At 34.9% G+C, this 26,691-nt stretch overlaps 1 protein-coding gene across 1 annotated transcript in view; it reads left to right on the top strand.

Annotated features, from left to right (window-relative positions):
- The window catches only part of LOC131664777 (neprilysin-1), a 68,883-nt gene that overhangs the window by 13,681 nt on the left and 28,511 nt on the right, over nucleotides 1-26,691 (top strand). Inside the window, exons 5-6 of the mRNA XM_058936133.1 lie at nucleotides 10,491-10,598; nucleotides 21,669-21,883. Coding sequence (XP_058792116.1) covers nucleotides 10,491-10,598; nucleotides 21,669-21,883 — 323 coding nt within the window. The remainder of the gene's footprint in view (nucleotides 1-10,490; nucleotides 10,599-21,668; nucleotides 21,884-26,691) is intronic.

Below are 26,691 nucleotides of genomic sequence, written 5' to 3'. Positions count from 1 at the left end.
CGAGCGAGTGGAGAAAAGATAGAGGGAGAGAGAGATGACATAAAAAACAAAGTATCGTTAAATTGAAAGTGCTCATATCGATTGTACAAAGACGTTTTTCGTTATTGAGGCTATTTGTGAATGGTTTAGTATTTAACGTACTCTCTTTAGCGGCTAAAATGATAAAACAAACTTTCTTTCGATATCAATTCAATATTCATCAGCTTTCCACAATCTTACCCTCTCGGGTTTTCAAATATCTTGATAAAGTCTCTAAAAATCATCAGTCTGCTACTATAGAACGAGCATTTCTGAGTTCTTTAATTATTTGACATGATCCTTTAAATTACAGAATAACTTTGTTGGAAGCACCTGCTATGCTATCAAAGTTTCTTATTATCAGCATTTTCCTACTTTATATGATTGCAGACGTTTATGCTTGAATTTTGTTATAATTTTACAATTTAATAATGTTTTCCAATCCTTTTTTTCTCGTTACGTTTAAGTCACGCTTTTTAACATTAATAATTTTCATTTTAATAATGTTAATAAGCACCGAAAATTATTCTAATTGAAAAGCGAGACATTTGTCAGAAATGAACAACCTAATTGTGGTTTTTGTTAAATACAATTTTAAAAACTTACTTGAAACAGGTGACTATTAGAAAAAAATATTACTATTGTTTTCGTTTTATTATCTACGGCATTTAAATGTTGAATATGAATCGCATCAAATCAAATAGTTACGTTCATGTCAGTATGGAATTATCTCTCAATTTTATCGTTTGATGGAGCAAAAACTATAGTTTTAAGACAGTACACCTTTGAAAATCAATAATTATGCTCAATAATTTCAAATACTTTTTCTATACCCACATATCTTATTTCATCATGGTATTTAAATAACAAAGTCGCTTTTATATCTGCAAGTATATAGAACTTTAAGTTATACCCATTTTACAGAAAAATTTAAACTATCGCGTAGTCGAAACAAATTGTGTTCATTTTCTTATAATTTCAATTGAAAACGCTTAATTTTTGGTTCTTGACTCTAGAATAACAATGAATTTATTTTAAAATAATCATCTTGAAGTATAAGTATTTCATTCGCTCTATTTAAACCAATTTAAACCATCTATGCCATTTTTACATGTTCTTGATGTTGAATAGTGTAATTATATTTTGGTTGTTGAATCGTTGGATTAATTTCTTTTTTCTTAAGAATTAATATAAAATAATTAAAATCCTTTACTATTTTGAACTGAATACAACGTAACTAAATTTTAAATTTCCACAACGTATAAATAATAATTTGTTAACATTTTCAACCAAAATTAATATTTTTGAAAAATAAAATACGGAATGAAATTACATATCTGACCTAAGTAACGAGCATCGCTGTGTAACTGTTTCATATATTACATTATTAATGGCTAAAACAAGAGTCTCAGTCAATTTGCATTTCCAAAATTCAAATGCTTTTAATTGAGATTGATTACGTAAAAGTATTAAATACGAATTGAATACCTTTGCGTAGCAAGTTATATAACGGTTTTACAGAAAATTTCTCGATAAATTTGCGGAATATGAATAAAAACAATTAAATTACTTTAATATCTGTTATACCCGATGCTACAGACAAATTCAGCACAGTTGAATTTCAATTCCACTTTGTTTTTTATAAGCTATTAAAAGCCTGTTTATAATTTTTATTTGCTCTTCTATTGTAACTGTCGTTATTAAAAAGTCATTTATAAAAATGATAATAACCCTTTTATCAATTAATTTACACAATATCTTATAAACCGAACGGGTTATTTTTAATCCAAATGGTGATTTCAAACACTCGTAAACCCCAAATGGTGTTCTAAACACAGTTCATTTAATCAATTCGTCCCCTATAAGAATACGGGAAAAACGGTTTTTTAGATCCAGTAGTGTAAAATATTATTTTTCTTTAAATAAATTAATATTTATTTTAAGTTTCTCATTTAATTTATAAAAATCAATGTACATTTTCTATTCGCTATTTTTTTCCTCGTTCAAACGATCGACGATGTCAAGTCAAATTCGGTTGGCTTATTAATGTTTTTCTCCGATATTTCATCAATTTTTTCTTTAACCTCCATATTTTGATATTGTAATAACCTTTTAGATAAAAAATAAAATGGTTTTTCGTCTTAAAAAATCAATTTAACATTTACAATCGTGAATATTGAATTTTTTACATTTCCTGATAATTCCGGATTTATATTCCAATCAGTTTATATCCGAATCTTTGTTGTTTATTACATCTAAATTCACAATGTAAACACTTCATTAGTACAATTAACTGATTCAACATTTTTGAGCAATTATAACTTAACTCATTCAAAATATCACAACTTAATACTACTACTACTGTATACATTATTAATAACTAACAAGCTCAGATTTTTAGATTTTTCTTAATCGTGTCATCAGTGTTAACGCCTAAATTCACTGTTGTTAATGTTAAATTTCTTAATTCATAATATTTAATATTGACATATTGATGACTTTCAATTACATTATTCAAAATGAATATTTCTTTAACAAAACTAACAGAACTGTTGGTATCAAGCAAAGTTTTCAAACATAAGTTAAATAGTTTATTATCATAATCAAGTATATAATTAATCTCATGTAAACCAAATGTAACATAAGTTGTAAATATATATATATATATATACATATATATATATATATATATATATATATATATATATATATATATATATATATACATACATACATACATACATACATACATACATACATACATACAAAATTAATCTCTATGATAACATCGTTTGTCAAAGTCGATCTTCCAATGTGTTCAATCTACGAATTGAAAATCTTTTGATTCATCAGGCAGTTTCTTTAAATATATATTTTCTTTCTTGTTGCATTTGTAGTTCTATCGGTCATCTTTCGGTGGATTCTTATAGTCTCGAGCGAAATGTCCGATTTAGGGATATTTATAACGAGTAATTGATACTCTTGATGTTATCAGAGACTCTGTTTTATCATTTTCGGTCTCATTATTTTCAATTTTACTCTCATTTTTGCTTATGTCTAATTTCTGACTTCTATTTTCAACTCTTGTAAAATTAGTCAATCGACATAGCTGTCAAGATCTTTTTATGTCCAAGAAATTCTCTAATTTAGTTTGTATTGTTAATAAATAATCAGGGATTCCTTTAATAATATAATTCACTATCTTGTCATTATTAACAGGAATGTGATTGTCTAGAATTTATTTGTTATACACATATTTAGAAAACATTTTCCTATATTTATAATGTCGATTCTCAAAAGTTGTCCTGAGTGTAATCTTTTGGGATTCATTATCCAATATTTATTTCATATTAGTAAAAATAATGGTGACTTTAGATTGCTTGAGGTCGAGTGGAACCATTCTAAAGCTTTACGATTTAACCTTGAACTAATTAGCACCTTGACTTTGTCGTCAAATATTTTATAGGTTGATGTGACATTTTATTTAATTTTCCTAATTAATATAATTGGCATGAGCATCTTCATATAATTCAACCAGATCCTTGAGATCGCTTAAATTGATTTTTTCTTGCATAAGTTGATAGTTAATAATTCCAATGTTTCCACTTTTCTTTCGACTAACTCTTTCATACTTAAACAATTCCAATTCTTTTTAAAATTTCACATCATTATTTTAATCTGATTTCTTTTTAATATCGTCTAGTATTTTATCGCTATTTACAAGAAATAACGCCCATAAACGATTTATTATAAAGAAAACATGTTTTTGTTGAACCTTATACGTATAGATTTATTTCTCTTTCTTTTTTCTTTCTCCCTCTCACTTAAGACCTTACACCGTGTCTCTTATTACACCCTTGATACGCATCTCTCAATAACAAGCTTCTACAATCCTAAAATTCTATAGTTACTGCATACAAATTTCCAAAGTTTATGAATTTATCGATTTACACTTGCAAAATTCAATAATTCGTTTTTACTTAATCAATAAAGCCAATCTGAAATTTAATTCATCGTGATTGATAATTATAATAGTCGAGCGAAATAAAAACATCATTAGAAGGCATCAGTGCTAAAAATTTTCTTTTGTTATTATGAATCAGTTGCATTGCTTGATGCGTATTAAATGTATACGAGTCATTTTTGTATACCCAGAAAAATAATAACAAAATAAATTCATAAAAAAGTTTAGAGGAAACGTACAAAGCATCAAGGAATTAAGAGAAAAAATTAAAAATGAAAAGGATAAGTAAGACAGATAAATAGAGCGCGAAAAAGTAAGAAAGATATAAAAAGGAGGGATAAAGAATGCCTCAGTAGACGTAGTGCACGACAGAGAATGAGAGAAATTTTGACGAATGTCCGACCGTTAAGTCGCGCCGCGCCGCGACGCTATCTTGTTTTACACGAGTTGAATTTTACGTATTTTTGTCTCATTCGCTTTCAAAGTTTTACGACCAAGCGGGGAACTATACCAAGAGATAGAGAGAGAGAGGGAGAGAGAGAGAAAGAGAGCAGAATTCAGGACAATCCGATATTCTTTTTCTTCTTTCTAATTGAGTTGTTGAAAGTTACAAACAAACTTATTTGAATCGTATGATTTTACTATAATATATGGAGTTCACACATTTTTTTAATGATTTATGCTGAAAGCGTCACAACGGTGAATTTACTCCTCTGTGATTTATTCATTCCATTATAAATTGACAAACAAATTTTCACAGGGACTGCTGTTTTAACTCGGCTTTTCTAATAAATCGTTTGAACCCTGTGCGTTTGGTACCATGTGAATTGAATATATATATATAAATACAGCAGTTTTGAAAATAATGAAATTGTTATTAGTGTGGCTGTCAGTCTTTTCATCGTTGCAATAACTATGAGTACAGCATATTTTTGACAATGTGATATAACGCGATTGAACGCCGTGGAATTGAAAAGTAGCCGATTTCCAATTAGTTCAATATCCATTAAGTTTTCTCAGCGGGACGTGGGTATAATTCACGGCAAGCGTCGACGCCCGAGGGGTAGGGAATTTCCGCGACGTAATCTCAACGAATTGCGGCGCGGCCTCAATACGTATCGCTTGTGCACGAACGTGTGTGTGGCCCACCGATCGCGATGCACTCCGATAACCACGTTTTCCGCTTTCGGACACTGAAAAATTAGGCGGATCTCCACTGAACAGCTCAACGACGTCTGGTCCTAATACTCTAACCCAACCCCTTTTTGCACGATTTGGGCTTTCTCTACGTAGATTCGAGCTATTTTTAAACTAATAGTTGATGTTTCATTAAACTAGTGTAGCGATAACAATTTGACTATCAATAATACGGATAATCTAGACTTTAGTAATTCCGATTTTTCACTAAATGTATAAATATTAATTTGTTACATTTCTATAATTCAATAATGGTCGACGTGGTTAATGAAATTATTGAAAAAACGTATTATAGAATAAATCAATTTATTGCCGATAAAAGTAACTATGACAAAAACTATTCAATGAATACAATTTAATAATTTAGTATCGGAAGATTATTACAGCGTAACAGTCAATAAATTGGGAATTCCTACTTGAGAGGCTGCGCGAAAGAACGCATAGTGGTATCATATAAATATGTGGTCACTGTGGCAAACCGAATATTCGTTGTTGCTTCTATATATGAAGTTCTTCGATTATCGATACAAACGAAAAAAATGCAGATAAGCTTCGAAAAGGCAGCGCAGTGGAAACGCGCTAACTTTCCTGTCGTTATCAAAACGTTGCAAATTAACTCGAGCGTTTAATTTAGCTGTTAATAATGCGGGCTTTGCCGCACAGACTACACGCGCAGCTAAATATACTGTAGAATGTATCTCGCTTGCAGAATTTTTGGTACGCGGATGGACGGTTAATTAATTTTTTCGCTGGAATAACTGTGGCTAGCGCGTGCGTCTTTCTCTCTCTTCTTCAAATTGCAAATGAAGACAGAAATCGACGAATCGATGGCTTAAAAACTTTCAGTTCTTTCTTGTAATTAGAACCTGATTTATCGATCTCAAGAGATTATCCATAGAGTAAGAAAAGAAGCAGATGTGCAGCTATCGTCCAGATGTTGATATATCTCTATATATCGTACTTTTACAACCCATTGAATCAATCATGAAATGTGCAAAGGTGAGAAAATCATTCGGCATGAAAAAGGCCATCGATTTGTCATTAGCTGAAACGATGGGTAAAGCGTGCCCCAATGGGCGACGTTCCCAGCAGACAGAGCGTACGGCAGTCAAGGTGAAATCAAGCGAAAGGGCGTGAAGTAATTTCGCACGTTTTCACTGGTTTCAGCAAGTTGACTGGCTGCAGAAATCATAGAGTTGTCTGGGCGGCTAAACCGATGTGACCGCAGCGCAGGCGCGCGCTCGGGGCCCATCTCTCATCCCTTATCGCGCGCAATTTCTCTATCACCGCAGTGCCGCTTGCTCGGCTTGCCGAGAAAAAGAAGGAAATCGTGACGTCAGCCTGCTTTTCCATATTTCTTGCTCTTCACCGGGCGCTGACACGCGAGCACAACACGCTTCCTCTGTGGGATTTTCATTCGGGAACGCGGGCGCAGCGCGAAGATTCATTTCGACGCGCTTTTTCTTTTTCGCTTCCGTCAAGCCCCGTCAGGTTTTTGCTTCTTGACACTTAACGCGACGCGCGCAGCGCCAACCGTGAAAGCAAACCGCATCGTTACGCGACGGCTTCACTTGACTGCAGTCAGACTGAAATTTATGTACATTTCGTTTTTTGGGGCTAACCCTGTTAGCTAAGCCAAGCTCTGATTGCTGATTGTGAAAAGATAAATGTCGATAACGTCGAAAGGCGTCCGTTTAGCGAGTAAGTAAATGCATAACGCAGTTCTACTTTAGTCGCAGCTTCAAAATCTAGGCTATAAGTTTACTCGTCCAGTCATGCAGATAACTAAGTGATTTATGATATCTCACTTTTCGATAATCTAAATAAACACTCTGTTGTGTTATTATCTGAACTGATTTGTAGACTCATGTTAACTAATTAAGATACACCGCGTATTTCCAACAAGTACACAGAAGTGTTCGATTTAGATTTCTACAAACATTAGCTCTCATTGATAACATAACTTTATTTTCAATTGATCGTCACCGACGTATTCTTCCGAACAGAAATCGATATGTAAATGATATGATTTTGTAAAAGCCAGCTTCGTATGTATATAGAATATATGTGCATTCATTTTAACAGACTCTACCCGAACGTTAAAGTAGAGGGTGACGTATACCAAAGTGGCTCCACGTCCGAGCTTATCTCGCATCAATCTTATCTTACTTTTATTCTGAAACTTGTTAAATCTTTTCAGATAGTATCATATTTTCAGGTATGTACGAAACGCGAATGCGAGCAGTTATAATAAATATTCAATGATATTTTTAAATAAAATTTTCCTATAAAAGTAATTCAATGAAAAGTGTATTCGATTTTTTATAGAATTACATTGGCTGGCGTTATTGAATCGTGGTTCAATTGCTAGTGATAATATGAAAAACTAGAATATTGGATTCCAGAGCTTACGGCTTTCGTAACTTCGATCCAAAATCGTATTAAATACTCTAGCTTTTAGAAATAAAAGTTAAATATTTATTATAGATAGTTTGCTTTGAAAAATACAGTTGATTATTAAATTTTTATTTCATCTTTTCGTCATATTACTCGTGTTTTCTTTAGAAAATATTAGGAAACCGATATATGATATTTGTTCTAAAACTTTCGTAACTCGAAAGGTCTTCTTGTATCGTGATTGCATTTCACTTTTCACGAGTTTAAATAATAAATTATTATTTGCAAAATATATTTTAGTTTCAGCTGATGCTTAAATTATAAATTACTATAGAATATCCAGCGAGGATACTTTTTATATGATTTGTTTAATTACTGCAAGGAAAGATTGAAGTAACGTGGTTTACTTTTCTGTTGTGGAAGTTTGTATTTCGCGTTAAAGATTTATTGGTTACAATTTTTTTGGCATCTATGAAGTGTGAAACATATTTCATTTCTCAAATATAGCTTTCATAGTTTAAATTGGTTAATAATAGTGTCGTGTGATTCCTTCTGATTAAATTATAAAGAAAAAAAATTTTGAATTATTATCTTGACAACCCAGTTATATATCAATCGAATATGATACATAAGAGGGCGTTAAAAATCAAACGTGTGCTCTCATGTAAGTGAAATGAGAGCACTTTTTTGTTAATTTCATTTTTCACGTGTGCGTTGCTCACACGAGCGAACATGCTGAACTGAAAAAACGGAAACATCGTTGACGCTGCGAAGTAATGCTCGTACACAGATGCTGAAATGCTTATTGTTTTACTATTTGATCCTTGCAATCGATTTGGGACAACAATTTTTTACATTATTCATAGGCAATCAAAAAGCACTCATCGAAGATCGGAAGATCAGGCTAGTCTGCTCGGACTAAAAATGCTGAATCCTATAATTCTGCGGCTGAAAATTGCACTCTGTATCTATTTTTATATTTTTATATTTAAATCATTTTGCAATGTCTAAAAAAAATTTCTTGATCGTGGAAAAAAATAAAAAAACGTTCGTATGTATTTAAAATATTAATGAATTCAATAAAAAAGCCGAATATCCGCAGTGTCCTCGGTGGGTCTTATTAAAAGCTAAAAAAATCTAAAGTAATTCGCAAGTGCACGCCGTTCAAATAAATGGAATTCAGCCGCAACGCGTAAAATTTAGAAAAAGGACGCAGCATGGCGAGGACATTCGTTACGTATAATAAACCGTCCACGCTGCTTATTCATTATTCAGCGGCAATGAAACAAGAGAAAGAAAGACAGAGAGGGGAGGGAGGCTAGATAAGACTGACTAGAATGCCAAGTTAGTATAATTTCAGCTTTAAAAAGGCATTAGATGCACAGACACACATGTGCATAGCGTCGTCGGAATACTTTATTTATGTAAAGCATGCACGTCGTTTGCGCACGCGCACGTACGGTCGATCGTAGTTTCACGGCACGTCCATGAATGGAAAAGCGTAGCAGACGCCGAAACTCGATCGTCCTGCGCGACGCATCGAGGAAAAAAGCACGCCAGTCTCCCTGTTCGTTTGCATCGCCTCTTCATTCCCCGTTCTCTCTCTCTCTCTCTCTCTCTCCCTCTCTCTCTGCCGACAAGATTGTCTTACGCCGCGAGAAAAGACGTTTCCGAGCATACTCGAGAGCAAGGGGGTGGAGGCGAGCATTGCCGGAAATGAAAAGTAAATTTTTACTGCCTCGCACGACTGTATACTCGACGGAGTGGTTTTTGTTGCTATTGCTGCACGCGCAGCCACTTATACGAGGGGGAATTGAGTTGTGTCTGCACGGGTGAACAAATGTTTCCGAGTTTTTTGTTTTGCATAATGGATGCAATTTCGACTGGATAAAACATTCGTTTTACACGCTCGATGCGTGCTCGCTTTTGTTGGCTCGCATGACTCGCGATCGGTGCCCCCGACAAACGCAACGTAAAATTCGCTGCCCTTTTGAAAATATCATCTTGTTCCGTAATCGAATGCACAAAATAACGCGACAAAAGCCAGTTATCACGCGGAGAGAGAAAGAAGGTCTGATAAAGCGAGCAGATATATACCCGTGAAATCCGTCTGAAAGCTGCCGATATGCATCAGGAAATACCATCAACTACAACATGGAATCAGCCGATGCTACATCCAATTCTGTCAAAAGGAACTTTCTCCCATGACTAGCACTTTTCCCCTTATCAATCTTGTAAACGAACCGTCGAGAAAGAGAAATAAATTGATGAGCCATTGCATAGCTACCGCGGTAAGATCGACAAGTGCGAATTTGACCGATGGCTTAAAAACAATTCACACAAATTGATAGTATCGGCCAAGCAGAGCAGACAGTGAACTATCGATTCGTACTCTAGCTCGTTAAAATTCACGATGAGCTTTCTGGCTGTGTCAATGTGAGCGCCACGTGTCACCGATCCGAGTTTTTTTGTGCAATAAAGCGAAACGATTTGCGCATGCCAGTTTTTATGGCTCGCTTTGAGTAGGCGATATGAAATATGTATTTGATGCTGCGCTAGGCGGCACGGCATAGTCGGCCAGTAGCGAACGGTGCCTCTCCTTGCACCAAGGTCACTTCCGCATAATCTTAGGCAAGCTCTCGAGTCTGCGCTATAATACTCTCTCCCTTTCTTTGCTTCAGCAGATGTGGATTCGAAAATAATTTGTTACTGCGCCATTCTGGCGTTCAACTAGACTAGCTTCTTTCAAAAGAAACCATTATCATAAAATTATGTATTAACGCGTCATTAAAAAAACAATGATAAATGTATGCTGACTCAGATAACGAGCACGAAGCAAAGTAATCGTATTAGATTATGCATTTTATTTCTCTAGATGATTAAATAACATGCTCCTTTTAAATATTTTTTTCAGGGATGCTGATGAATGAGACAGGAAAAATGGCGGGTGCATTGACGAAGCTCGGCCAATTTTATAACAGCTGCCTTGAATTTGAAGCAAAACCTGTGGACTTTGCACCTGGTAACTGAATTACTTTTCGTATTAATAGACTTGTACTGTGCATTTCATTCAATACAGGCTCAACTGAGTGATATCGTTATGCAAACATCGGCTGCGTAGTACACTCCCTATATCCAATAATAATGCCAATATTGGTATATAATTCACGAATTCGAAAATGACAGCATTTATTGTTTGATGTTGGATATTTTAACAGATTATTTGTAAAACAACAAGGTAAAGGTTCACAAAAACATAAATTCATGCCTGGTCGGTTATTGATGCGTACTACTTGTTGAGATAATTTCTTTGTCCCAGGCGCATTATCCCTGTTTTATTCAGTTGAGTTTGTTTTTCTGCGAGACCATTCAGCAGTTTCAATGAGCCTGAAAATATAAAACGGGTAAAAAGTATGTTCTCCGATATATCGTGCATATATGATGAGCGATTTCATCATAGAAGTGCAAATGAAACTTTGCGAGCAGGTTCTTAAAAAAGAAAAAAAAGAACGAGAGAAAAAAAAATACAAGCAAGTGCACAGCGGCACGACAGCGTACGAGATTAGAGAGAGAGATAGTTCGATGGAAGAAAAAAGAAGGCAGCTAGGAAAAAAGAAGGCATCCGCGCAACGTTAGCCTCGACATTATTCCCTTGTCGGCGTGACAACGCTTCCGTGCTAACTAGGCTGTTTTTAGCGAGACTCGCATACTCCTTCGTTGCCTCGTGTGCATAAGGCTCGTGTGTGACTTTGCTGCCGCTGTGCTCCGCAGATTCCGAACTTGGCAAATATTTGCGCTCCTTACGGCCAGTACCTTGGTCGTTGCGGGGCATAATTCATACGAATATACGAGCACTACACTATTATTTTATGTTTATCTTGGGCATATCTCGATCCCCCGCTGATTTTATTCGCGGATCGATTATTGTTGTGTACTTTGATACGCAAGCATTGGTCGACGAATAGAATATAGTTACTAAAGTTACTACAAATACTAAGAGCGCTCGTTCGTTAATTTTGTTTTCCAATTGTCGAGCATCGTGAAAACAATTAGAAAAACGGCTGCGATAACTTTTGCTAATTAAGTGTAATAATGACATTTTTACCTAACAAAAGCAATTGAAAACATTTATCTGTCACTGTATTGATAAACGAAGGTATCTATCTATATATAACGTGGTAGGACTTAGTGCAGTAAAGGTGATTAACGTACATCATTGTTAAGGACGATTAGTCGAATTAAACCCTGAAACAACAAACTATTAATATGCAAACATCGCTGCGGGTATCCTCCAGTCGATGCTTATTGTTAGAAAGCGATGCATTCGTACAGCGTTAAATGCCTATAATACACAGTGATTTCGTTGCATTAGCATCCAAGTGTACTCGTAAGTACAATTTACTGCGCTCAAGCCGCTAACGTTTATTGAATATTCAGCGTACTCGATTGACAGCCAAACTTCTCTGCATACTAGGTTAATAATGTTAAGTAATGAAATTAAAAATTGCAAACCAGATCGAATGCCAAAAAACGTCTCAACCAATCTCTTCATTGTCGTGAAACTTTTTTCTTTTCTTCAAAATTCAAATTTCTAATTTTTGACAATAATAAATCTCGTATAACAGACAGAGAAAAAGAAGGGATGGTTTGGTCGAGTTTTTACAGTGATTGCTCAGGAGTATGAATATATACATTAAATTTGACATTATTACTCCATTGTTTTAGCTTGTCGTCGGGTAGTTTCTCTCTTACCCCATTCATTGTCTCTGAAGATGTAACCGAAAATTTCTAGACCACTAGAAATTCACTTGGATTCCAAGAGCTCGCGTCGCTTGATCAGTGCCAGGTCAGAGACGTCGGTGACACGCCAAACCACGCTGTCTCTAGACAAGAAATAAATCACAGCTAACACTCCGGCGACGTGGCGACGACGGCGGCGACGAACAATTAGTTGATGTTGTTCGGAACAAGTACAGAGATGACGATTCTGCTATTAAACCTCGATTCATCCACGACGTGTTTTGTTATTCGAACGAAAGCCGAGCGGGAGGGCGGTGCCGGCGGGACTCTTCTCTAATTAACAGACAGAACGAGGATTGCGGGCTAATGACGCCCCCGGAATTATTCAATGCGCGCGCGCGTTCGCGAGATAGGAGAATGATTGTTGTAGGCAGGAAAGCCAACCGATATCATGAAATTAGCGCAGCTGCTAAAGCGCTCGATTGACGTTCGACTGAATATGCCGGGAAACCGTGGCTCGCGGCTTGTCACCATCGCGGTACCATACAAATTACTTGGTTACGCAAACGTACTGCAACTTTGATAACTGATACGCTATCCGCACTGCGCTTCATCAAAGTGCTTCGAATAGCATAGATATTTAGACAGACAAATGGCATTTTCATATCGCGCGCAATGTTTCGACATATCTTCTTTGTGGAATGCCTGTTCTATCAAATAATACGCTTTGGTTAATGTTCTAATTGCAGTTACAAGCTGAATTAAGAAAATGAGATTTTTGCATATTATAATGTAGGTATTGCGAGCACACCCCTATATGACTTGCTGGGCGGTGCACGCACGCTCGCGCGTGCGACTCGCAACTGCAGGGCTTGATTATTTAAATGTTGTTTTATGGCCTTGTGGCTTGCATTTCGTTTTAATAAGAGATACACACGCGCGAATCGTTTTATTTGCCTGTCGCTGATTACGCCACCCGCGTGCTTTCGTGCGAATTATCAAACTTGTTTTCTCGTTGATAAATTACTTGTAGTTATTTTAATACGAAAAAAACTTTTGGATTACTTTGCAATTATTTTAATACGAAAAAAAACGTTATTTGTACGAGTATATCTCGCGCAGTATTCGAGTTATTAAAGTATACGCCAGATTTTGTAGATTTTGTAATAAATAACTAAGCTTTTAAAAATTAAGGATTGCTAACTTGATAAATTGAACGTAATATATTTTATAAATGTTACAAGAATTATTAACGGGGAATTTTCTAAACTGCGAAATATTTTTTACGTAATCATTAAGTTCATGATTTTTTACATTTACTAATTAATACATCGTGGATTAATTTGAGGTTTTTTATTTTTTAAGTATTTTATCAACGGTATATAACATTTTGTAGAAATATCCGATAAAATAAATTTACTCAGAAAGTTCTGCACGTTTAAAAAAGTTGACCTCAGTATGTGATTAAAAAGTCCAACAAAATTTGAACGCTCACTGGTTTTTCTTTTTACTATGACTTTGTTTATCAGTCATATTTGAATGCTTAATTTTCGGCATATAAAACTGATAGATATCTTATTGAAACAAATTTAATAAGCAAGTGTACGAGCTTATTTAATTTAGTACTTGCATGTATACTTCTAATGTAAAACTTCGCGTGCGACACGTAATCCAATCCGTTTTCCTAAAATCTCTTGTTCAGGATGGCAATTACGCGGTATTCTTTGGTCTTTTGGATTTGTTTCTATTGAAGACATCACAGCGGAAAAATAGTAATTTGGAAAAATTGAGTACTTTTATATCAGATTCACTTCGCTTTGTGTGGAATTATGTGGAGCTACGCTATTAGTCAGTAATAACTTGTTTAAAAGAGTTCTCTAATTCTCAAACTATGCAAATTTTAGCTTACATGACTATTAACTCAAATAGTTAACATCTACGTGGAATTTGGAATCCGGTCTTTTTGCATTTTTGATTAAACATTTCTCATGACATTAAATTATTTGCATGCAACATTACTTAGAAAAGTAAGCTTTTTTAGTATGAAGGAAAGCATAAAAGCTCGGTCTATTGAGGTACTACACGATCGTTACCTTTCATGAACACGAACTCAAATACATACATGCAACTTCAAAATTACAAAAAGTTATGCACGTAACATATAATCAACGTGGTTCAACCACATAACTAAAATGAACATGAATAAGAACATTTTTAAAACCTGATTTGCTTAATATATTGTACAAATCTGAAACCCTCGTCTATTGTGTTTAATGAAGCACAATTATGTTTTGTTAAGAATAATCATATTTAATTAAGCAGCGGAAAGTTACGTAATCTGGTGAGAGCATATAAGCTAGTCATACGAACCAAAAGTTTGGCGAAAGTTCACTAGCAATGAAAGGCCGTGTATCCGATAAAATCTGAAAAATGATCAGCACTCGCGGTTGGATGTAAAAGCGAAGCTGAGTGGGGAACCTATGAAATGAAGTAGCTGCGAACTGAAAATAAAGGACGAGGGTTTCTAAAAGTAGGCGAAACTTAATTTATCCACGTTATAAAAGTAAATAGTTACATCGAGACCAACAATATAGAATCAGCAGCAATGAGAGCAGTTCTTTGTCTTGAGTTGGTACTTAAAGCGGCGGGGACCGATCGATCGAAGTGAGGCAGGCAGGCGCAGGCTGAGGCTGCGAGGAGGCAGGCACAGGCGCGCGCGAATGTCAAGGTTAGCTCCACGCTCGAAATCATTGATCGTTCGAAAATATTTCGATGGAGGTTGCGCGCCGTTGAATTATCGCCGCTGATTTATATTGGTCACTCGCTCGATTCTCTTTGTACGATTGCAAGAGTCGATCCATTCGCTTGAGTGAGACTCGCGCTCGCTATGCCAATGTATATAACGTCAAGCGAGAAAGCTCGAGCTTTGAGATCAAAGCGCAAAACGACTTTAATTTCATTTTACTTCTGATCAAATTAAATATACGCTTTGTAGCTGTCGCTAATATTCCGTATATGGGTAATTCTAGGCTATTTCGATTGACTTGTAACCCTTAGGTTACGGATTTTTTTTTAATTTGGCACAATTGTTGTACACATAAAACTGAGATTTTTCCCAAATTTTGGAGACGATACATTAATTATATCAAAAGTTATTAACAATTAAAGAAAAATGATAAAAAATTTTCAAACAGCTATATTTTAAAAACTAATAAAGATATCGAAGTCGGATTTTTTTCAAAATACTTATAATGCCTTAAAATTTCGAAATAATTACAACAATAAACAATAAAAATTTTTTTTCGAAAGTTATTAACTTTTTGTTTAAACAATTGCTAATATCTCAAAAAGTATATTTTTTTTTTGAAAAATTCTTGCTCCTACGTATTCCTGAGGATTTTTGCTATCGAAATCAATCATAAAATTCAAGGGCCCGACATATCGGAAAGCGTAGCCCTAATCAAAAGAAGATGCCTCAGTGTACGTCGCAACGACAGCAGGACGTCTTCGTGGTCTTACGCTGAGGCGTCTTCTTTTGATTAGAGCTACGCTTTCCGATATGTCGGGCCCTTGAATTTTATGATTGATTTCGATAGCAAAAATCCTCAGGAATACGTAGGAGCAAGAATTTTTCAAAAAAAAAATATACTTTTTGAGATATTAGCAATTGTTTAAACAAAAAGTTAATAACTTTCGAAAAAAAATTTTTATTGTTTATTGTTGTAATTATTTCGAAAGTTCAAGGTATTATAAGTAATTTGGGAAAACTCCGATTCGGTATCTTTATTAGTTTTTTAGATTAAAGCTAAAGTACCTTTCGACCGTGAGTCCGCTGGAGCGCTACCGCAGCCTTACGCCGAGGCGTCTTCTTTTGATTAGGGCTACGCTTTCCGATATGTCGGGCCCTTGAATTTTATGATTGATTTCGATAGCAAAAATCCTCAGGAATACGTAGGAGCAAGAATTTTTCAAAAAAAAAATATACTTTTTGAGATATTAGCAATTGTTTAAACAAAAAGTTAATAACTTTCGAAAAAAAATTTTTATTGTTTATTGTTGTAATTATTTCGAAATTTTAAGGCATTATAAGTATTTTGAAAAAAATCCGACTTCGATATCTTTATTAGTTTTTAAAATATAGCTGTTTGAAAATTTTTTATCATTTTTCTTTAATTGTTAATAACTTTTGATATAATTAATGTATCGTCTCCAAAATTTGGGAAAAATCTCAGTTTTATGTGTACAACAATTGTGCCAAATTAAAAAAAAATCCGTAATCTAAGGGTTACAAGTCAATCGAAATAGCCTAGAATTACCCATATATAGTTGCACGACACAAAGCGCTTTTTGGAAGAACTCACTATCGCAACATGATTCTGTTGCAAAATACGCGTATTACCAGTATTGGACGGTGCTTTTATTTGCATCACATAGTAAGACTTAATCTAATAGCATTAACTCACAACTGATCAAGGAAATACGTGCTCTCTTATTAAAACAACAATATGGCGCAGTTTTTACATTTGACAAATTTCAATTGAAAAAGGTGTCATCATCCGAATACATGAGCCTTTTATAAAAAAAAAAACACGTTGATTTAAAATTGACGAGTTCTATTGTTTTAAAAAGACACGCGTTCTTTTTGACACAGCGATTGTCTTTCTGTTAAAATTAAAAAAAAAAAAATTAAGCATTTTTTTTTAACAGGTTTTTCATTCTTACAATACATAACTGTTGTTGACGTCATTCTTGTGTTGATAAAAAAGAACGTGTAACTGTTATTATTGTTTAGTCTATGGTATATCAGGCTGCTTGATTGATTTCGAAATTTTTTAAAAGCATAAACTATAAAAACAAAAAGAAGAAAAAAGCATAGATTTAAAAGAGCTATTCTACTACTTTTGAGAAAATACCTAATTAGTCGATTTTATCAGTTACATTGACTGTTCTCGCTCTAAAAATCAATTTTCTTTATATGTATATAGAACAGTGGTTTCAACTCTCAAAATGGTTGCCGTTTCAGTTTTTTTTTTCTCCGCGCGGGTACAGTTACTTGAAAACTCAGCAAATTTCGTTTTAAGCAACTCGTATTTTATAAAAAAATATGAATAAAAAAATTCAGGTTAATATTTATTTAAAAGCATTGTTTTTTTTAAAGTGTTTTCAAGGAAACTTCGAGTGCGAATGTGTTATAAATGCGCAAAAAAGGAAAAGAAATTGTGCAGACGAATATCTTTCGAGGAATCGCGTTCGAAATGAGACTTTCTTGCCGTCTTATCTCTTCTTCTGAAAGTGTCGAAACAAAAGAAAAGGGGCGGACAGGCAGAAGGAAATGTAAATTTTCTCGCGTGCGGAAGCAATTGAGGTGGTGTGAAAATGAGCCTGACATCGATCACTGAAGGCCTGCAAATTTTTCGCCGGCTAAAAAGTTGGCGCTCGTGCGGCCGGGGAACAATTGAGCGCGCGATGCGCAGTGTCAAGGCTGAAGTTAATTGTGCAAGACTTCCTACAACATTGCTGTCGCGCGAGTTTCGAATGGTATACCGAGTGAGCGAGAGAGAGAGAGAGAGAGAGAGAGAGAGAGAGAGAGAGAGAGAGAGAGAGAGCTCTGCGCGACGCCAGTGACATGCTGTTCTCCCGAGGTCAGTTGGAATCCACTTTTGCAAATGGCATTACTATTTGATTTTTACTCCTTGCACCCGTTCGCCTATAGCTCCCAGCTCCATTACCTTCCAGCTATGATTTTCGCTATTTCAGGCATTGCCAGCGTAAGAAGATCAAGGATGAGTTCGTACCACATATAGCACACCAACGCCTAAAAACCCGAACGTAGAATGGGTATGATTTCACATTTGTCCACTTTCCAATATCAATTGGCGTTCATCTGATTTTATAATTTCCATGAAAATGTATTTAATTTCACCATGCGCTGAGAGAAAGTTTTAATTAAAAAATTGCTCTCACGATGCAAGTTAACAATATTGTTAAAACTTGGTAGTTCATAATTTTTCCTGGATAATCGAGAATAACAATTTTTTTGAATTGAGAGTACGGAGAAAGTTAAGACTGTCCACTAAGTCATTCAAAACGTTTAAACTCAAAGAAAAAGAAAACAATAACTCAACGTTCAACGAACAAAATCTGCTCATACATAGAAAGGTAAACAAAGCGAGCAAAAACATCGAATCACCCTCGATAAGAATCAGTACAGTCTCAAAGTAGCTCTTAGCAGAGAGCGCGCATGGAGGTTCGACTTCTCGATATTATAAATTTATTGAACTGACGCCAAGCGCGGAGTTGCTCTTCTCTCTCTCTCTCTCTCTCTCTCTCTCTCTCTCTCTCTCTCTCTCTCTCTCTCTCTCACTCCACCAAAATTCCGATTGCATCGCGCGCGGAAATGGAACTTCCGGCCCTTCCACGCCTACTGGCGTGCGAACTTGCCCATTCCCCGGGTGTAGCGGTTCTGAGAGGGGAATAAATTCCCTTAGTGTTTCTCAGAGCAAACGTGTCTGATGTTCCGTGAAAGATGCTCTGTAGATAAACCTTTGTTGGATACTGCATTCTTTTCCATGTTGTCACTTATATTATGATTTTACTCTAAACACGGGAAGAATTTTGCGAATAAATTACGGTAATTGTCGCGATAAAATTGGAACGACTAAACAGTGTGTAAATTTTATTCCTACCCCCCGCTTCCTTCTCCCAAAGTCTAAAAAATATTACGATTCAGCGTGGTAATTTTTTTTATCTCTAATGATGGTCACGAAAATCTATAATTATACTGCTTATTTTTATAAATTTTTGTATAATGCTTGATAAAGTTTACAGTCTTATTATGGTAATTTATACTGGTGGTAACTGTAAAACTTAACTTATGGTAAAACAGAGCTATGCTCCGAGGCAAATGCATTAAAATGTGCTTCGTTTTAAAAATAATTTAGTTAAAAGTAAACAAAGTATAGGTTATTAGGAATAAAACTTTGTAATCATAAAAAAATGATGAAATTTCATGTCGATATTTGTAACCTTAACTATTAGATTATAGGAAAATCAGCTTTGTTTTATCGATTAAATTTGCTAATTTTAGATGAGGGGAATTTTTATCGTAATAATTATATAAACTCTACATCGATGATCTTAGAAAAATTATGAAAGATCATAAAAACATTGATCTACGATTATAATTTTTCATGTTTTGGTCGGGGTGTCCCAGTTTTACGATAGCTCAATGTAATTTTTCCAGTGAAAATCTTTATAATTTTCATTAAATATTTGTTTCCTCGTAATCGTTTTGACAAACATAGTCAGCGTGGAAAAGAAAGCAAAACAACTTTCTGTATACAGAGAGCTCGAAGAAAAGAGCAGAAGCACGAAGTGCTGCAGAGTCAGCGGCAATCAATCCGAGCAGCAGTAATAGAAGCTGCTAGCCTATATTAACTGCCACGGTCTAGAAATCTGCTATAATTCCTTATCGATCGGATATAACGTGCAGTGCATAGCTTGCGATGCTTGCGCGAATTTCCTCGGGATGCGACTTCCATCCCTCTCTCTCTCTCTCTCTCTCTCTCTCTATGGCCACATGCGTGTCAACGACGAGCGGACGCCTCGGCGAAACTCGCAGCGTAATATTATCGCGATCTCTAAGCTTTGCAGCCCTCGTAACCTGCAGATGACTTGGCTAACGATCGCGCGTCGATATATTTCGACAAAGAAAGCACTATGGGATTTGTCGGCCTGTTGTGTGCTACGGGTTTGCGCTCTTGCACAGTTTTTCCCAGTAATATGTCAGTTGTCACAGAATTTGGTGCGCGCACACACTTTGTCCGTTACACTCCCTCTTGTGTGCAGTGCGCGTTCTTTTCTACTAAAACGCTTTTCCATTTTTTTTAGCTTACCGGTGGTGCTGTGTTGCGACCATTATTAATTCTTTTTTATTTGTTTATTTATTTTATTGCGAGTTATTGAGTTTAAGAAAATCGAATGATCGATAATGAACATTATGTGTAGTTGTTTTTTTATAATATCTCTGTATGTAGTACATATATGTTTCATCGGATCAATGTTTCGAGCTTTATTATTTTTTACGATTCGTTAACATCAAAGCTTGCAGTAATTAATTTCGATAGCCACTCAAAGAACGTATCGTAGAATCGATTATTACTTGTGTTATATTTTTTAGTTTGAAACAAATAATTAAAAAAGCGATAAACCTTGTAACCAGATATAAAATACTTCGTAATACTTGGTTGGATGTGGAGTAAAAATGATGAAGTGCCCACATACATAGCATGAGAATATCACTCAAATTATATTGCAGTATCGATGCGTGACGTAAATTGGATCTGAGTAAAGATCAAAGGAAGCAATTGTAGAAGCTTGGGCCGAAACGTGTAAGAAATTTCGAGTCAATATATTCAAGGATATAAAGTAATAATAGAGCTATTCAATTTTAATAAAAATGACTTGTATCAAAATTTTCAAATTAACTTTGTAAAATTAGCTTCTTTTATTGTTGAAATTACATATTTTATACTGATTGGGAAAAGATGTAGAGTATTGATAAAAAAGATAGTTATAATTTAATTTACCTATGCATGTATAAATTAAAGTACTATAGAGTGCATTATAATAAAAAAATGATTGTATAACATGTATTTATTGAAAAATACATTTATATGTCATCGTGAACGTATATTTACTTCTAATTCTATTGCACTAAAACTACCTACTCAAATCCTATTTATATCGCAATATCTATTCGAGTTGAAATTTAGTTTCCCGAGACTCTCAAAACAAATCAATGCCAACATCCTAAGTTTAATTTTCGAATTTTAGTTTCAATTTATTTGATACTCAGTATTGTACAGAATATTGATTTTTCAGTTTGATCAATTCCTTATTTTGATCGTGTTTCTTATCTTATTGAGTATCACATTTATCAAGGGAAAAATAAGTTTCAGTACAATTGGAAATCATAAAAATCTTGACCTGAAATCGCAAAGTTTGAAATTTATTTAAATTTAATTATTAAACTAAAACAAAAAATATTTGACAAAATATAGTTTATTTAAATATAATGTTTCTAATAACTGCTCAGAAAGCATTTCCCAGCAAATTATTAAGAATGTAAGCTTTACTCCAGGGTACGATAAGTAAAGAGAGCTATTATTTAATTGCAGAGAATGCTTAAAATTGGCTATATACTCATCGCGTTATATGTTTAAAATGATCTGCTTGAAATGTAAGACATAATATATTAAAGAACAATCAAAACATCGGAAACTTTATAAATAATTATAAACTGTAAATACCAAATATGTATTAATAAGTTCGTATTTTCTTTATGTTTTAGTTTATAGGATACTAGATGGATTAGGTGGCTACATTCCACCAAAAAGCGAGGGACCTTCTGACATAACGCCTTTGATCTCTTCACTTTTAAAAATTGCTGGTGCTCCACTTTTTGATCTTTATGTTGACGTCGATCTCTATGACAACGCACGAATGGCCGTTTTTTTGGATTTGCCAAAAGTGTATCAGTCAGAAACTCACATCAGTGATATCCCGGTAAGTACAGCAATACATTTCCGCGTACCTATTTCTTTTTAAGGCTCGTTCATTTGAATTCTATACCTGAAATATGCTCGTAATACAGCTAGATCTGGAATCACATTAGCAAAGTCTTCTATTGAGTTTATGTACTTCTTAGTGTTGTAGCTCTATTTATGATTATACATGTTCGATTATTTAATGCTATATAATGCAAATTTAACACAAAGTATCGTTATGAAAGAGAGGTCCAATAAGATTTTTACACGTCCGCTGTGAAAACACGTATGTTCGGTTATAAAATACATAAGTGTAGAGGTTTTCAAGTTGTAAGCCCGTATTATCTATATCCTGTGAACGTGTCGTAGAAACGAGCGAGTATTATTCTAGTCAAGTTGTCTACGTATCTCGATATCTCCATTTATTCTACCGAGAATAGCTTGAATTAAATTTTTTTATCGTCACATAGGCGTTTATGTTCAGGGACGCACAGATAAATTTAAACCGACTGGTTTATCGATTTGGAAGTGAAAATAAATTTCTCGATGGAATATAGAAGCTTGAATGAAAACTAGACGCGACTGAGTAAGAAAGAATGAAGGAGTCAAGATCTGGAATGAGAAAAAAGACGAAACGATCAAAAGATTTGAAAACGCGGAAAGCCTTCTGCTGCCGCTGCTCACGCTCGCTTGGGTTTCGCATTGGAGGGGGACACTGCTTAAATAGTTAAGCTCGACAAAAGAGTCGTGTGCCACTTTTAGTCCGACTTTAATAATGAAGAGAGAAACGAGAGTATGACGAGTGGTTGACAGAAATACATGCCTCGGCAACCGTAGTGGAAAAGTCGCTCTACGACCCAAGAAAAAGACACAAATTGGCTCTACTCTAGCTCCTACATTGACGTACATAAGACAGCTCGCGTAATTAAAGATTTACCTTTGGCGTTATTTCATTGATAAGGGTTGAGAGGTTTGGTCTTTTCGAGTGAAACATACTACGTCATGTTTGCCTCGGGGTTTCTCCAGTTGAAAATAAATCGAAGTGTTATCAAAAAGAATAAACCAACGGTACCAAGACGTTTCTAAGGGGGAGCGCGTGGGGAGCTCTCAACGCTCTCTTTCTCAGCTGTTCTGGCTTTTGCTTTTACGCTCATGTCATGCAAACTAAATCTTGCACTCTTCTCTTATTTACTTTAACGAATATAAACATCTACTATCACGGAAAGACCGAGGCACTACAAAACTTTCTGTACCAAATAAATGGTACTTTCCTTGCTAGCGCATGTGAATTTGGTCAATTTACAAGGTCCTCGTACGAGAAGTGAAATAACAAATATTTATAAACAATGAGACTCAATTACGCAGTACGTCAATCTAAATCCAATCGCGTAGAACATTTTTATTACGTATCATTTTTATCTCAAATAACATGGGCGTATTCGCTAATATTTACAGAACAATGTGATCTGTTAGTTATCGAAACGAAACTTTATAAAATACTTTTCATCGAAAATTATAAAGAACCGCCATTAAAATTTGTTATCGATAATTAATTATCATTAATAAATGAAAATGATTCTTTAACATTTTGACGCGAGTTTTCGGTCAATCGGCCAAATCATACGTGAAAATCAATATTACAGGTTATTCTCAACTTCACTTCATAAATTCTTGCGCGTATACGTCTAAGATATGGCAACATCGGATAATAAGAAATTAATTGCTGCCCTCCGCGTCTTCTCGTATGTGTCAAGCATGAAAAAAAGCTATACCGTTTTTTAGTGATTTAGTTTTACTTTGCACTCACAAAAGTATGCGTGACCAGTTAAGAAATTATTACTTCTGCAGTGCGTGCACTGACCACACACGTCCTATTTTCAAAATTTGATTCGTGCAATAGTAATAAATGTTAAGGTTTTATTCAAATACGATATGATACAATTAGCTAAAAAGTAAAACATTTAACTTTTGAAGCGACGTGTACTATAAAATTGATACAACGAGAATATTCTGCTGAAACGTTTGCATGAATTATCATGTATTCCTGAATTAATTTATTGCAATTATCATAACCATACTTATGAAAAAAGCGATAGCTTCCTTTTCGATCTTTCATTCAGTTCTCTATAAAATCTCTCAAAGGAGCTTTTCAGACCAGTTAAGGCTTAGCTTGTAACTCGAAGCTCGGACTTCTGAGTTGACTTGAATCTTGGACATCTCAAATTTTCGAACCCATCAAGCTATTCCTCAATTCAAAAAATCATCAATAATAATTTTAATATTAAATTAGTAAAACTACGTTTAATTGTTTTATTAGCTCGAAAATTCGAATATTCAAATATATTTGAAAGTTTAACATAATTTTTAGGTTGCATGCATAAGGTATTTCGCTCGAACTCTTCGAAAAGTTCAAATGAGTCCGGAGTTCCGAGCTGAACCTGAATAAGCTAAATCGAGCTTTTGCAGGCGCCTAGAATGATTATATTTGTATGGTAAAATGAATCGTATTAATACTTTATCAATTCGTAGTTTTGACAAATAATTCGAATTTATTATCACTTTAAAGTTTGGTAAAACGAAATTTTTTCAATTAACAACGGAGTATTGATAAAACGTTTTCAAGTAAAGTAAATATTGATTAATATGTATCATTGTGGGGATATTAACGGTTCTTTGATGTATTATTAAATTATGTCTACATTATAATAACTCCATGATGTTACGACAACAAAGAGTACTCGGCGATTGTAAAAATAAATATTTTTCATTTTTTATTCAACAAAGCTAACTTAAAATCTTTAACGATGATCCTTATAACAATTACATTAAAAAGTGAATGTCTTTTATCGCATTGCAATAATACTGTTTTGATATTTTTTTTTATTTTCGTTAATCTTTTAGACGTTCCGAACAAGAAAGAAATGAAACATATGAGTAGTAAAATGTTTTTACGTGTAGCTTTAAATTTACTTTCAGCAATGATAATAATGTGTTTACATTATGGAACTTTTACCGGAAAAAATTATTTTACGTTTCCGACGAAGCAAAGTAGTACAAAGAGATTTCAAACTTTTACGAGACGAAGTGCTAAAATAGCGCGCATGTAGATGAAAAAAAAGATGAAGCAGCGAAAGCAAAATAAATTTAAAAAGAATTTAACTTTTTCTTTTCGATTTGCTCGTACGTATATCAGATTAGATTTTCGTAGATTGTAAATTTGAGTAGATAGTAATTAAGCAAAGTGTGCCAACGGTTGTTTTATGGTTCGTTTGCAGAGCTGTCACCTTGTGCAACGATTAGTAATTCGTTCCAAAATGAAACAATCGAGTCTCTTCACAAAGAGCGCGTATTATCTCTCTCTCCCTCTCTTTTGTGTTAGTAAGCATGAATCAGTAAGCGTGAAACCAGGGATGGAGTGAAATAAAATACGCAATAAGGCAAGCTGGCAGCTGTATTGTTTGTGTTCGTTTGGCTCGTTCATTAAAGGAGATTGGTGAAGATGATTTTTAAAACACTCTCAGTAACATTAATTAATTGCAACAAATAATATAATTCAGGAAATAAATCATAAGAAAAGTCTTCTGAATAAGAAATAAAACAAATCTGAATAATGGTATGAAATTGAGTGCAGATCGACATCGAATGACATGAACTTTCACACGGGCAGGTGCTTTATAAATAATACATCAAGACGGAGGCCATTGAATTTGATATGGATATTTTAATAACATTTTTCCAGAGATGAAGAACGATAACGGCTAACATTGAAATATATTCGTTGTCAGAAAGAGAGAGAGAAAGAGAAAGAGAGCGGACGAAAAAAATCAATCTGAACAGTTCATTCAAGCGAAAATACATAAGTGGTCGTAGTCGCAAAGGAGGGGGGGGATATGCGGTAGTTAGTACGTCGGAGATACGTCGAGCAAGAGGGAATTGCTGCAGTGTTACACGGACATTAAGGCCAGCAAGGAAAAAAAGAGGAGAAAGAGGGCGCGTAAGCGCGCGAGCATCGGTTCTGCCGCCGCCGCTACTCGCTGGCTTGCCGCCAAAAAGCTGGCTACGCCGTTATGTGCGCGATATACTCAGCGGGATCCTTCTAATTTTCAAAGCAGTGACCTTCTCCCCCCCCCCCCACCTTTTCTTTAAAATGTCTTTCCCTCGACTATCTCTGTTCCGCTTTGTTCATTCCGCCGCAACTCTCTCAAGTGCTTCGTCCAGCCGGCTTACATTTCCTGTGTAGCGCAGACAGCGAGAAACATTAATAGCCGATAGGTAGTATCGAATCGAGTAATTGCAAAAGAGGGCTAAACGATTATCCGTACACTGGCGTTCAAGGTTGCTTCGTTTGCGAGTATCTCAAGGTCAACGCGGACGCATCGCGATCAGCTTAATCTACTGGAGGGCAGAGATGCAAAAATGCGTTCGAGAGTTTGCCTTCCTTTTTTCGCTTGCAGAGAAAAGCTAGGAAATGAGTTTTTGAGGATGAAACTGGATTAGCGCCAGTCGTGTGAAAGGGACGCATTTCTTATTCGTTCTTCGCGTTTCTTTTTATCAGAGAAGTGCACGACACTCCAGAGTAAACTCGCGTACGCGAGAATCGAAGTGATTTACATGAATGAGTTTTCAACCGTCGCGAGAGTGAAGAATAAAAAACGACTGCACTTTTTTAAAAAAAAAAAAAAAAAACTCGATGATGTCAATGACGTAAGAGTGGAAAGTAAGAAATATGTTATTTAGAAATATTAAGTAATTGCAAGCTTCTCCCACTCCCCTTTTTTTTATTATAAATGGTATATCTGATAGATGAGAGCCATTGTACTGATGCAA

This window comes from Phymastichus coffea, unplaced genomic scaffold (genome assembly GCF_024137745.1).
Source record: "Phymastichus coffea isolate CEN01 unplaced genomic scaffold, Cenicafe_Pcof_1.1 PCOF00045, whole genome shotgun sequence".
In the NCBI taxonomy this organism is placed as follows: Eukaryota; Metazoa; Arthropoda; class Insecta; order Hymenoptera; family Eulophidae; genus Phymastichus; species Phymastichus coffea.
This window is presented reverse-complemented; position numbering and strand designations above follow the sequence as displayed.